The sequence below is a fragment of the Phoxinus phoxinus genome (genome assembly GCF_949152265.1).
Source record: "Phoxinus phoxinus genome assembly, chromosome: 10".
NCBI classification, from domain to species: Eukaryota; Metazoa; Chordata; class Actinopteri; order Cypriniformes; family Leuciscidae; genus Phoxinus; species Phoxinus phoxinus.
This window is the reverse complement of record NC_136885.1, coordinates 10,617,530-10,631,227: the sequence shown is the minus strand read 5'-3', so window position 1 is coordinate 10,631,227 and position 13,698 is coordinate 10,617,530. Positions and strand designations below refer to the sequence as shown.

The 13,698-nt window shown below is 38.1% G+C and overlaps 1 protein-coding gene across 3 annotated transcripts in view; it reads left to right on the top strand.

Annotated features, from left to right (window-relative positions):
• The first annotated feature begins 4,862 nt into the window (after positions 1–4,862).
• The window catches only part of ca14 (carbonic anhydrase XIV), a 45,004-nt gene continuing 36,168 nt past the window's right edge, over positions 4,863–13,698 (top strand). For all 3 annotated transcript variants that reach the window (XM_079625100.1, XM_079625098.1, XM_079625099.1), the window contains exons 1-4: positions 4,863–5,283; positions 5,527–5,547; positions 7,410–7,589; positions 10,486–10,631. In XM_079625100.1, coding sequence (XP_079481226.1) covers positions 5,217–5,283; positions 5,527–5,547; positions 7,410–7,589; positions 10,486–10,631 — 414 coding nt within the window. In that variant the 5' untranslated portion in view covers positions 4,863–5,216. The remainder of the gene's footprint in view (positions 5,284–5,526; positions 5,548–7,409; positions 7,590–10,485; positions 10,632–13,698) is intronic.

Below are 13,698 nucleotides of genomic sequence, written 5' to 3'. Positions count from 1 at the left end.
TATACACATAAGTAAAAAAGATGCATTGGGATTGGCATTTAATGACATTGTAAACTCAATTGGAGTTAGACAACACGTGTCAGGATCATTGTCGTAATCATACTCTAGATCTAATACTATCACATGGAATAGATGTTGATGCCATTGAAATACTGCAGCAGAGCGATGACATCTCAGATCATTATCTAGTCTCGTGTAAACTTAATTTAGCCAAGGCTGCAAAGCCGACTCCGTGTTACAAATATGTTAGACCGATATTTTCTGCCACTAAAGATTGCTTTATCAATAATCTTCCTAATCAGTTTCATCATCTCAGCATCCCGGATAGCTTAGAAGAACTTGATATTGCAACAGAAACTTTTAACTCTTTTTTTTCCAGCACTTTAGACACAGTTGCTCCGCTGCGATTAAAGAATAGTCCAACGCCGTGGTACAACGAGCACACTCAGGCCCTTAAGAGAGCAGTGCAGAAAACAAAACGGTAACATTTTATAATAACTGCAGGCTATTAATCATTAATTAAGCATTAGTAAACAGTTAATTCATAATTTATAAAGCATTAGTAAACAGTTAATTAATAATTTATAAAGCGTTCATAGACATTAATAAGCAGTTTATAAATACAGCTATAAATGCTTTATTCTTGATTTATAAGTATATCTATAATGTGTTTAATAATTGTATTGTCATACTTTATTGATGATCAATTTATCATTTCTAAATTAAGTATAGCATTATTTACAAACCAGTTATTTGGGAGTTGTCAGTGATTCATAAGATCACTTAGAAATTGTAATGTAGTAAATTCAGAAAGTTATAAAGCATTTAGTAGGCCTACTGGTCAGTTAACTATTTTTGTGAGCTCATCTAAAGTGAGGACTATTTATGCCTTGTAGAGCATTTACAAAGGAGATTTAAAGGCTCATTTGTCTTCTAAACTGAAAAAAATAAACAAACACAACACAGAGATACAGAACATAAATAACAGCCTTTAATTCTCTTTTATAAATGCTTCACAGGGCATAAATAGTCCTCACTTTAGATGAGCTCACAAAAATAGTTAACTGACCACTACTAAATGCTTTATATCTACCTGAATTAACCCTTAATTGTCGTAGAAATACATGTTAATAAAGCATTTACTAACACACTAAGTAACTATTACTATCTCTGAATAATAAGATGTATACATGTACATTTAAATAGTTTATTAATCATTTACGTACATTTTCTAAGTGATCTTATGAACCACTGACAACTCCTAAATAACTGGTGTGTAAATAATGCAATACTTAATTTAGAAATTATAAATTGATCATTAATAAAGTATGAAAATACAATTATTAAACACATATATATGCTTTTAAATCAAGAATAAAGCATTTATAGCTGTATTTATAAACTGCTTATTAATGTCTATTAATGCTTTGTAAATGATGAATTAACTGTTTACTAATGCTTAACTAATGATTAATAGCGTGCAGTTATTATAAAGTGTTACCAAATTGGGTGCGAAGTACAATACTTTAGACAAAACATATTTAAGTAAATGTAAAATTACAGATTTTAAAAACAACTTAAAAATGTAGAGGTACACAAAAAAACTACTCAATTACAGTAGCATGAGTAAATGTTATTCGTTACTTTCACTGGCAAAAAACACCAGACCAGACCAGCCTTATAACTTGGTGAATTTCTGTTTTGCTGGAAGAGGAATCAGAATGTCAGAATCTAGCTATTCAAGTGTTTGAACAATCTAAAGGTATGAAGAAGTTCCACGCAAGAGAAGGGATGCCTACCAATTTCACACAGCTACTTTCCTTAATGTGTGAGTCAGAAGTGAATCCCACTCAGAGAAAGAAAACTGAAACTGCTAACAGTGAAACTATCCAATTACAGGGCAAGAAGGAGGGCCTTAATCCATCATGTGCATAGTGTTTCAGTAATCATCATCTCAGTCATTGTCCTGAATATCAGAGCTTTGATACAGTAGCCAAACAGAAATGGATTGTTGACAACAACCTTTGTTGGAGATGTGCTTGGGGCGCGTAGCACCAAATGTTGGGCCCCGGTCACAGAACCAAGGGATTGGCCCCTTACAACACCCAACACCCAAGACTGTTTTATTTTCACTATTATTCAAAACTTTTTTTTTTTTCACAAGGTTATATTCAGAGTACCAATTGCAATATCATAGCAAGACATTCTAAAACAGAATTTTTTTTCCACTATTTAACTATTTTGTTTATTAGAAAATAAAAATATAAATTAAATAAGTGAATTATTAACATTAATAATATAAATGTAAATAATAGCTACATAAAAATTTAGCCTTCAAATATTTTTCAAATTTGAGCGGACAGGAATTCGGAACAGGATTCAAACAGGAACGCTGTAAAAGTGGACCGTTTGAATGCAGCCGTCTATCTGTGTGTATCTAATTAAGTCTCTGTACTCAGTAAAACCGTGCAGAAAGACTGGTATCGTCTCATTTGCACAATTTATTTACTTTGTATAAAGTACCGGTAGGCTACTTTTGACAAGATTTATTCACAAAGTTACAATTTTCTCTCGCAAGCCTCACCATTCCAAGAGTCAGAAGTTGTCTGCTCTCCTGCAGCTTTTTTCCCACTCTTTTCTTTTTTGATAACCTGATTTAGGCTTCATTTTTTGTAGTGCGAGGCTCCTTTCCATGCCACAAGCTGAATTTAGCCGCTGTACTACAAGACCAAACCATTTCTGCTTTTGATAGGGGGATCGCTAACATGGGAGGGCACAAGCTGCTAGGCATTTAAAGAACATTTCTCAGTTTTACGGATGGAAAATTGAGTCTTCTGAATTTTTATTCCCACCCATAGCATATTATTATAACTATGTGATTTTGTCATTTTAATATTATGGATTATCAATATATATTTGTGGGGCCCCCCCTCGCCGAGGGCCCCTGTTACTCAGTTCCACTATTACCCCCTGTCCGACGCCCCTGGGGGCCCATAGATAATCTAAGTGTGACGTAAGAGGAAAATGTACATTGTGTCAAGATCGCCACTTAGGAGTATTGCATGAAGTAACTACTTGCAAACCAGATTCTGGGATTTTTTCTTTTTTTTAGCAGGCCAAGTGGTCTTAACTCTGTTTTTCTGAAAATTGTGAAGTCACAAAGGAAAGACTCTGGAGATGTATGCCATCTTAGACGACGGTTAAAAAATAACCATGCTCATGTCTTCTGCGACAGAGAGTTTAGGTCTTCATGGGGCGGCAGAATCATTGGTTTTTTCTAACCATTCGGCAAGGTACAGAAAAAAATCCTTTTACATTTCTCTAGCTTCTCATAAGCAAAGCAAATACCAGATACAAGGTACCTTTACTGCTCAAATTATTGATTTACCTGAACAGACTTATCTAGTGCAGATCCTCAAGTGACATTATCAACATCTAAGAGGCATCCCTCTGGAGGAGTTTCAGAAGGTTAAACCTTTGTTATTAGTGGGAGCTGATCATCCTCACCTTCTTTGCTCTAAAGAGCGAGCACGTTTTGGGTTTCCTGGAAGTCCAGCTGCTTTGCATAATGGACTGGGTTGGACATTGCAGGGACCTACTTCTTTGGGTGAGAAGCTTAATTCCACAACCCAGTGTTTGCTTCCCTCTACATGGATCAGTTGCATAAGGATGTGGATAAGTTATGGCAACATGATGTACCGGTACTTCCTTTCTCTCAGACTGCAAAGCATGCTCTGCTTACTAAGCAAGATAAGGATGCTCTTGAGTGTCCACAACAGAAAACAAAATGTGAAGAAATGAATGGGATTAAGGGACGTGTGAACTACTTCGAGTTCAGAATGCAACTGTTCTTAAAGCATACAGAGAGGCAATAATGTCAGCTTTGCTTCGAATGGAGAGACAGCTGGCTAAAAATCCCACTGTAAGTTATCCAGTCGATGACTTGAGTCAAGAGACTTGCTGAATTGTCTGCTACTAGTTCTCGGTTTTTACTAGTTCTTGGATTATGAATGTAATTTGATACTTTTAAATTTCAGGCTCTCTGCAAATCTAATGCAGCTACTGTGTTTTTCCACAACCTGGCTCTGCATTATGGAGTCTTCAAAGGCATATTTATCGTTTAAGTTGCTCGATCCAGTGTTAGCATGACGTCTGTTATTTACTACTTGTTGTGCTCGAATCAGTGGGCAGAGCAACTGAACTTAAGTGTTTGTGATGTCACCAACCCGTGAAGAAGATCATTGTAGTCCCTACCAGCCGTTTGTTGTAGTCCTTAAAAAACGATTTCTGTAAAAGTAAATATCTCCCTTTGCTTTGAACTTTGAGCTTCGTAACTTTGCAAATGTTGTTTATTCTCAAACAGCAACATTACACACTAACTAAAGTAAAAAAAAGGTGAAATCATAATAAATTACCCATTTAAATTACTTTTGGGCTTTAGAAACAGACGTTCTAAAGTTTCTAGAAACATTCTTTTTTTTTTATATATTCAACACAAAACGTATTTACATTACTTCAATTACATTCCGTTTGAGAGATACAAATATCCAAATGTCATGTATCTGTAAATTATGATGTTTTAATCAATGTCTGCATTATCATGAATAGTATATCTTTTTATACTGTAGTTTTTTTAACAGCACCGTGAAATTGACAATTTGGTAGTTTGGTAAAAAAGTTTGTAAAACATTAATTGCAGTTTACAGTAAATAAACTAAATGGATTCTGAACTTTCTATTCTCTAGCTCTGGTCTCTCTCTCTCTCTCTCTGACTGTTTCTATTCATTCTCTCTTTATTATCACCTCAGTACCCCTTCAATCAGGCTTTGCCTCAGTCCTCCCCCCTCTCAGCTAGTTGTCTCATACACATTTTTCAGTGTCCAGCAGCAAGTGATTTTCTCGTTCATTTGTCCTTTTCTCCTTCCAGTTCTCTCTCTCTCTTCATGGTGCAACTTTTAATCTTCTTGTGTGTTTTGCAATGGCCTCTTTCTTCCACAATTCAGCTTGCTGGACCAAATCATTCAGATACAAAAAAGGACCAAGAATTACTTTTTCTTTGTGAATGTTTTTCGATACATAGGCCTACATTTTTCAAGCCGTTCTGCTGTTGACCTTTTAATACTTGGATTTCCACCATTTCTAAATTTTAACTGGTGTGTCTACACCAGCTTTTCATTGTGTGAGTGTGTGAGGCCTGTGGAGAGGAGGGTGAAAGCATGGACCTTGTCTGGATAACAGTGTCTCTTTCTCTCTTTTTGAAGTGTGTGGACTGCTCAGGAACAGGTGAGACTTTGATTAGTTATGTATTACTAATACAATAGCATTTTGTAACAATGATTATTGTTACTAAACACATGAAAGGAGAACAAGTTATAAGAATTATAGTTTTGATGCTTCAGCAACGTTTAATTGTGGAATAATTCAACTGCTTGATGTGTCAGACACTAACTGTTTGAGTCAAAATAAAATAAAATAAAATACGCACCAAATCTGTTGTAACCTTATTATATTCCTCCTCTTTTTTAGCAAAAGAATGGACATATGCAGGTAATACAGTTCTTTATTTTTTCCCTCTCGTTCTCCATGATTTTATGACAGATGTTATTTCACTCGCATTGTGTTATGTAGTTGCGATAAGGATATCAAAGATAACCTATGCATAATGGAAATTACTTATGAATTACTTCAAAGATTCTGTGAAAAAGCCTTGAAATTGGCCACTTGGTTGTTTTTCTGGATAATAATATTTCCATATTGTAATCAAGCTAACCTTTTTCCTCAACTATGTTCTTCTATTTCTTTTTCTTTTCAAACTCTCTTACTTCCATTTCATCGCTTCCATAGCATCACATGCTTACATGGAGAGAGTGCAGAGTTTGTGAGAGAGAGAGAGAGAGAGAGAGAGAGAGAGAGAGAGAGAGAGAGAGAGAGAGAGAGAGAGAGAGAGAGAGAGAGAGAGAGAGAGAGAGAGATGTCCACCGGTGCAAGAGGTTGCATCTAAGTAGCTTAATTTGATACAAAAGAATGGCATGATGAAGAATAGGAGGCTGCTCTGCTTGAACAGCAATGCCATTCTGGAACAACCCCATGCAATCTTGTGACATTCTTATCATAATAAAGCTTTTGGAAAAGCTTATTTTAGCCATATTTTGCGTTGCATGTGCTAAACTGGTGCGTAATATGTGCTAATAAGTGTCCAGAACTAAATACACAACAGCAATAAAAAGAATAAGAATATGCTGAACTGCAAAATGATGTCCGGTTGATCGCATGCAACCCATCAATAATTTGTCTAAATAATTTGTATAAATAAATGACATCAATTATATTTTGCTTAGTTAAAATTAAGCCTATTTTAAAACTGTTTAGATGGCGATGACAATTAAACCTATTTAATATGGAAATTCTCATTATTGTACTGTAATATAATATTTAAGTATTTATAAGGCATGCTTGTATTTGCTTATTTAATTTTTTGCAGATATAATGAAGAAAAATATTGTATTCTGCGTTTTTATTTACAGTAAATTACTGAGAGAAATGAGGGGTTGTTAAAATGTGCTTCACTGACATATGACAAATAATGTCACAATGACATGATGTATATTTTTCTTTTATTTGAACAAAAAAATATTTTCCTTTATTTTTCTTATATGCAAGATTTCTGTTGGAATGATTTCTACTGTTACTACACACACATTCCAGGACACTTTTTCAGGGCTGTACAATGTGTGTGCCATTGTTGTGATCCAACTCATTATTCATGAATAAAACAGTTACTTGGTTGAGTGATGCTTTGTTCCCTGTCCATGTTTGGGACAGCATGCAAGAGGTAAACTGACAGAGGCATGGAATATGTGTCTTGCAGTTGTCATAGAGATCTCCTTGGCAACCACAGATCAATGAGAGCAACCCTGCCTCCCCCTCCCCACATTTTGGAGTGGAACAGGGGTTTGGGGGATATTCGTGGTGAACAGTGGGACTGAGTGGGCCTCTAATCCCTGTGTACACATAACTGACTTGGCACCAAGCTGAAAGACCCAGACCCATATGCAAAGTTTTCTTTTGTTATCCAATAAAACAACTTTTTTCTGCCTTTTCTTTATTTAAATTTTTTGGTTGCTCTGTCCCTCCTTTTTCTTTTTAATAGCTAATTTCACTACAGAATATTTCAGCACTTAAAACATGTGTGTAGTCTATGGGTTTGTAACCATGTATTTCCTCATTAACTTTGCATGACTTAACACTTATAGAACTTCACTATGAGCTTTCAGAACATAAAGTAAACACTCACACACACACATTCTCCCTAAATGCTTTGATTTATTTTGAATTTACTAGCATTTATATAATTTATAATTCCACACCAACGTTCACCTCGCTGTGGCACCCTTTTCTAATTGTGTTAGGTGCTGTGGGACAGCCAGAATGGGCTGAGTTTTTTCCTGAATGTGGTGGTTCCAGCCAGTCACCCATAAATGTGGACACATCGCAAACACTACATGACCCAACGCTAATCCCTGTGGAGCCCCTGGGATACAACCAGCCTGGTAACAGACCATTCACCCTCTCCAATAATGGCCATTCAGGTAAATTGATTTTTTTCACCCATTCAAACTGAACACACACTTAATCTACTCCTAGAGTTTTAAAACGAAAACTCTGCCATCCACAACAGAATGGATTATATTCACCCGTTTGGTGATAGTTTTGACAAGTCAAGTCAAAACAAGCCAATTTTACTACTATAGTTATTTTCACAATATATGGTTTCAATCATGATGTTTATGTGTAACATTTCTTAATATCTTAATTTTTTATAGCAAATTCAAACTAAGTTTGAACTAAAAGGCATAAAGGGCACATAACACACAGTTTTTGCCAATCTCATTGTTAATCTTGAGTACCTATTGCATCTTCATATCTCCAAAGAGTCTTTAGTTTTATCAGATTTATAAAAGACAGATATAGCTGTACCGCTTCTTTCCGGGAACAGTCGAGCTCCTGGAGGCATGCCGTGGGCGGAGCTCAGGAGCTTACGTGCCGATTGCCAACAAAACACTGACATTTGATGCAGATTTACTTACCACCTGCAGTTCCGACTCACGACCAGGAACTTTTATCGCTAGGACCACTCCATCTTTCAGTTTCAAACGATCTGCAAATCCAGCGTCGAACTGGGCCTTGTTTATAAAATATTCCGACAACCAATCTTTAACTCTTTAAACAGTGTAAATCACAATGCATGAAATTGCACAGACATCCCCTTTAAGATTTTGCATTATATAAAAAAATGTAGGTAAAGCTTTAGATTACAGTTCGGAAAGTACTGCGTAATTAAGTCGAATTTATGGCGTAACTTTCTGTAATTATAGTGTACCTATGAAGTACTTCCATGCAAGTAAGGGAACAATATGTAAAGTTTGGGGAATACAGGGGTAACAACCGGGAGAATTAAAAACATATTTATACTGTATTATAGAACTAAGGGGTACTTATTTTACTATCAAGGTTTCCGAGTCAGTGATATTAGATTGTGTGTTATGTATTTTTATTGTAGGCTACTTACCCTGTAACTACATGGAACAAGAAGGTAACAAGCACCACTACATGAAACAAGAGTATCTTTCACCAATATTTAAACAAAAGTTGCAATTGTTTTAGTTTTCAGTGCACTTTTGTTAAAAAGATTACTGTATAAATGCATATATGTATCCTGTAATTAAAAAAAAGCCTATTGTATTGGTATAACATTATTACAAAAAGGTATGCAGTGTATGTTCTTGCTAAATTGGTCCCAAATGTGATTGTTGTATCATAATAGTAGAATAAGTACTTAGTTCTATAATACTTACAGTATAAATCCTTTTTTTTTTTATTCTCCTGGTTGTCACCCCTTTATTTGTTATGAGATTGGTAGGATGAACCCAATCGCAGACAGCAGATAACTCAAACAGGGGTTTATTAAAGACAAAAACAGAAAACAAAACCCACAAGGGGGCAAAACAGAGGCAATACAAACGAGGGATAACTAACTAGATAACACGTGACAAAAACTAGACTATTAACAAACAGCAAATACAAGATCAAGACGTTCTTCTCAGACAAGGTACTCACGGGTAGACACTCACAAAATGTGACACATCAAACAATGAACCGGCACAGGGCAGCAAACACATGGGGATTATATATGGAACACTAATGACGAAGACAGGTGAAACTGACTAGACAATAATCACAAGAAGAGGATAACAAGGGGCGGGGTTACGTAACGAGACAAAACAAGCGCATGGTCCAAACAGGCCATGTGCTTGGACACAAAACATGGGTCTGTCATGATCCTGCCTCAAGACTAGAGAAAATCAAGGACACGAGGGCAGAATCATGACATTATTCCCCAAACTTTACATGTTGTTCCCTTATACATTACTTACACATAAGTACTTTATAGGTACACAATAATTACAGAAAAGTACGCTGTTAAATCACTGTAATTACACAGTACTTACCGGGCTGTAATCTAAAGTGTTACCAAAATGTACTTTAGATAAAGTGATACTTTTTGAAAAAATTACTTGGATGCTAAATTCCCTCTTCAAAATTTATAAATGCCTTTGCATATTGCATTGAAATGCACACATTGTGCACAGAGTGGCTACACAACATTTGAGCATAAAACTGTGTGACAGTGAAATACTGGGTCCAACTTTATATTAAAGGTTGTGTAGGTAAGAATTGTCTAAAGAATTTTTTTTAAAATTGGCTTAAACTGTCTTTATATACCAATACATAATTAAAATGTAAGTAGGCCTACTTTGAAAAAGAGAGTATAAAAATTGAGTGACTATAGTGTATTTAATCTTCAAAAAACACAGCTCATTAATTCCTACCGGGACGAAACAAGTGATAGGCTTGCGCGACTGTCACTCTCCGTCGCCATGACTACCGCCGCTATTATTGGCTCTGCCCACGTGCGCGCACTCGCGCACCCGTTTTTAGGTGGGACTGAATGGAATTAATGAGCTGTGTTTATTGAAGATTAAATACACTAGAGTCACTCAGTTTTTTATACTCTCTATTTCAGAGTGCTTGCATTTTAATTATGTATTGGTATATAAAGACAGTTTAAACAAATTTGAATAAAAGTTTTTTTAGACAATTCTGACCTACCCTACTTTTAGGTGCCTACTATGTACTAACATTTAAATTAATCTTTTGAAACAATGAACTCATTGTGTACATACATTTTTATGTTGTACTTAAATAAATAAAAATCCTGCATGTAATTAGGTCTGTAGCCTAATTTATGTATTTACATTCTGTAATTACACTGCTGATCCTTCATTTTTTATTTGAAAGTTTTTTATTTATTTTTTATGTAAGTACATAGTAGTTAAAGACAGCTAATTAAAAGTGTGACCAAATGCATTTTGTTAAACATGACCCTCTTCTTTACCTCGAACTTTCTCTTGTTTTCTCACACAGTGCAAATGACATTGCCACATTGGATGGGCTTTGCTGGGTTGCCATGGTATTATGGTGCTGTACAGCTGCACCTGCACTGGGGTAATGGAGTGGGCGTAGCTACAGGAAGTGAACACACCATTAATGGACAGAGCACTTCCGCAGAGGTGTGTGCATATGTATCAGTGTAAATATTTTTTTAAATACAGCTTAAAAATATCTCTAGACAGATCAATACACTGACCACTGCATTGCTCAAAAATTTTTCTCAATAGTAGATTACTTATGTCTTAATTTAGACTGTATGCTCAGAATAGCATTCTACTTGGAGGGTCAGTAGTAGGGGGAAAGGTGGGAATGAGTACAGGGGCCTACAGCCCCGGAAAATCAATTTCAAGTGGGCCCAATGCAATAAACTGTACAAGGTGCCCAGAAACCTAGCGACATCACTACATACTACCATTCTACTTTCACATTTGCCAAAACGTACAGTACACAACAAACCAAACTGTATGGAGTGCAGTTTAATGCAATGCTATCAAGTTTACTGTCCATTTCCAGTGTGAATCTGAAATAATATCAGCTATGATTTTAACATCCTTTTCATTATGTGATCATTTACATTTATTCATTTTGCAGACGCTTTTTTCCAAAGCGACTTACAAATGAGGAACACAGCAAGCGATTCATCGTAAAGAGGCAAATAAACACAAGAAGTGCTCATAATACAAAGTTTTAGACATTGCTTTGAGTAGAATAAGCTAGAATAGGGAGGGATTAAAGGAAAGAGAAAGCATATCAAAACATTTTATGATGAGGTGAAGTGCTCATGGAAGAGACAAGATTTCAGCGGTCTTTTGAATATTGTCAGGAATTCAGCATTCTGGATGAGGATAGGGATATCATTCCACCAGCAAGGAAAAGTGAACGAAAATGTTCTGGAGAGTGATTTTGTGCCTCTCTGTGATGGTACCACAAGCCGTCACTCATTCATAGATTACAGGCTTCTGGTAGGGATGTAGACTAATAAGAGCGAGTGGAACTTGGTGGGTGCTGAGCCTGTGATAGATCTGTAAGCAAGCATCAATGCCTTGAACTTGATGCGAGTAGCAAGTGGTAGCCAGTGCAGAGAGATAAAGTGAGGTGTAATGTGGGCCCTTTTGGGCTTGTTGAAGACAAGATGTGCTGCCGCGTTCTGAATCATTTGTAGAGGTTTGATTGCATATAATGGAAGTCCAACCAGAATTGCATTGCATTAATCAAGCCTAGAAATGACAAGGGCCTGGACAAAAGTTGTGTTGCATGCCCAGTTAGGAAAGGCCTGATCTTGCTGAAGTTGTGTAGTGCAAACCTGCATGACCGAGCTATCTTTGCAATATGGTGTTTGAAGGTCAGCTGGTCCTCAAAGATTACTCCAAAATTTCTGACCGACCTTGATGGGGTAATTGATAATGAACTTAGCTGGATGGTGAAATCGTTCTGTGGAGTGGGATTGGCAGGGAAGAAGAGAAGCTCAGTCTTTGCCAGATTGAGCTGCAGATGATGTTCTTTCATCCAAGTCAAGTCAAGTCATCTTCATCTATATAGCGCTTTTAACAATGCAGATTGTTTCAAAGCGGCTTTACAGAGATAAACGGATAATTTAAGGTAACAGATTGTTTTGGCTTTATAGCGGTTCTTGAATAAAGATATTGTCCAGCTAAAGTTAGTTTTGATTGATTCCCTTCCGTCGCAAGGATCATTAGTTAATAAGTTAGAGGCCGCTAAGACGACACCATTCTCTCTACACACACTTTAAACGCGAACCTGGCTGTGAGAAGCGCTGATGGCGCTCACGTGCGCACTAAGAATTAATTCTATAGTTATGCGCATTTGAATGTATGTGCACAGGTTTGTAATTCCCTACAAACCAAGCCTTAACAAACTACTTGTCTGGCCTTAAAATTTTGATACAGAATTTTATCACTTCGGGGGAGATACGTGAAACCGAAATGATCCCGACAACGCTTTATCTGTAGAGAGGTAAAGGTCCTTCACAGGGGAGAGAATAGTTGGCACTTCAGCACTGCGTTGTCATCGGGTCCAGGCGAAGGTCCTTCGTCAGATCTGGATACCTAATCTATGCAGCCTAACATTGAGTTATAGAAGTCTATAATGTATTGCTAGGTCAAAGAGATGTGTCTTTAATCTAGCTTTGAACTGACAGAGTGTGTCTGCTTCCCGGACAATGGTAGGAAGACTGTTCCAAAGTTTTGGTGCTAAATAGGAAAAGGATCTACCACCAGCAGTCGATTTTTATATTCTAGGTATTATTAACTGTCACGACACGCACACACAGGGAATTAGAAATCCAAAAGCAGTATTTTAATAAAGGGTAATCCGTACTCACAACCAGTCCAGGCAAGGGTCAAAATCCAGTAAAGCAATCCAACAGACACAAGAAACAGGCAGAAACAGGAACGGAAGTGTGGGGACATTAAACAAGGACTCCGTGACAAACACTGAAACAGACAGGGTAATATACACAAGTGCAAACAAGGTGACGAGAAACAGCTGAAGGAAATTAACAATCAGTGACAGACAGGATTATGGGAAATGTAGTGAAAATGCCTAGACACCGTGAAAACTGAGACCTCTAGTGTTAAACCCAGGGAACCACCAGACACTGTGACATAACCTCCCCTCTACGGAGCGGCTACCAGACGCTCCAAGACCACAAGAAACAAACAAAACAAGAGTCCAGGCGGGAGGTGGAAAGGTGGAGGATCAGGAGGTGGGATGATGGGGGGCCAGGTCCGTGGAGGGGAACAGGAACAAGGGGGAATGGCTTAAGCGGCGGCCAGGGCAAAACAGACAGTCCATCGGGTGGCCAGGGCGAAGCAGACAGTCCATCGGGCGGCCAGGGCGAAGCAGACAGTCCATCGGGCGGCCAGGGCGGTGAAGACCCCTCGGGCGGCCAGGGCGGTGAAGACCCCTCGGGCGGCCAGGGCGGTGAAGACCCCTCGGGCGGCCAGGGCGGTGAAGACCCCTCGGGCGGCCAGGGCGGTGAAGACCCCTCGGGCGGCCAGGGCGGTGAAGACCCCTCGGGCGGCCACGGCGGTGAAGACCCCTCGGGCGGCCACGGCGGTGAAGACCCCTCGGGCGGCCAGGGCGGTGAAGACCCCTCGGGCGGCCAGGGCGGTGAAGACCCCTCGGGCGGCCACGGCGGTGAAGACCCCTCGGGCGGCCACGGCG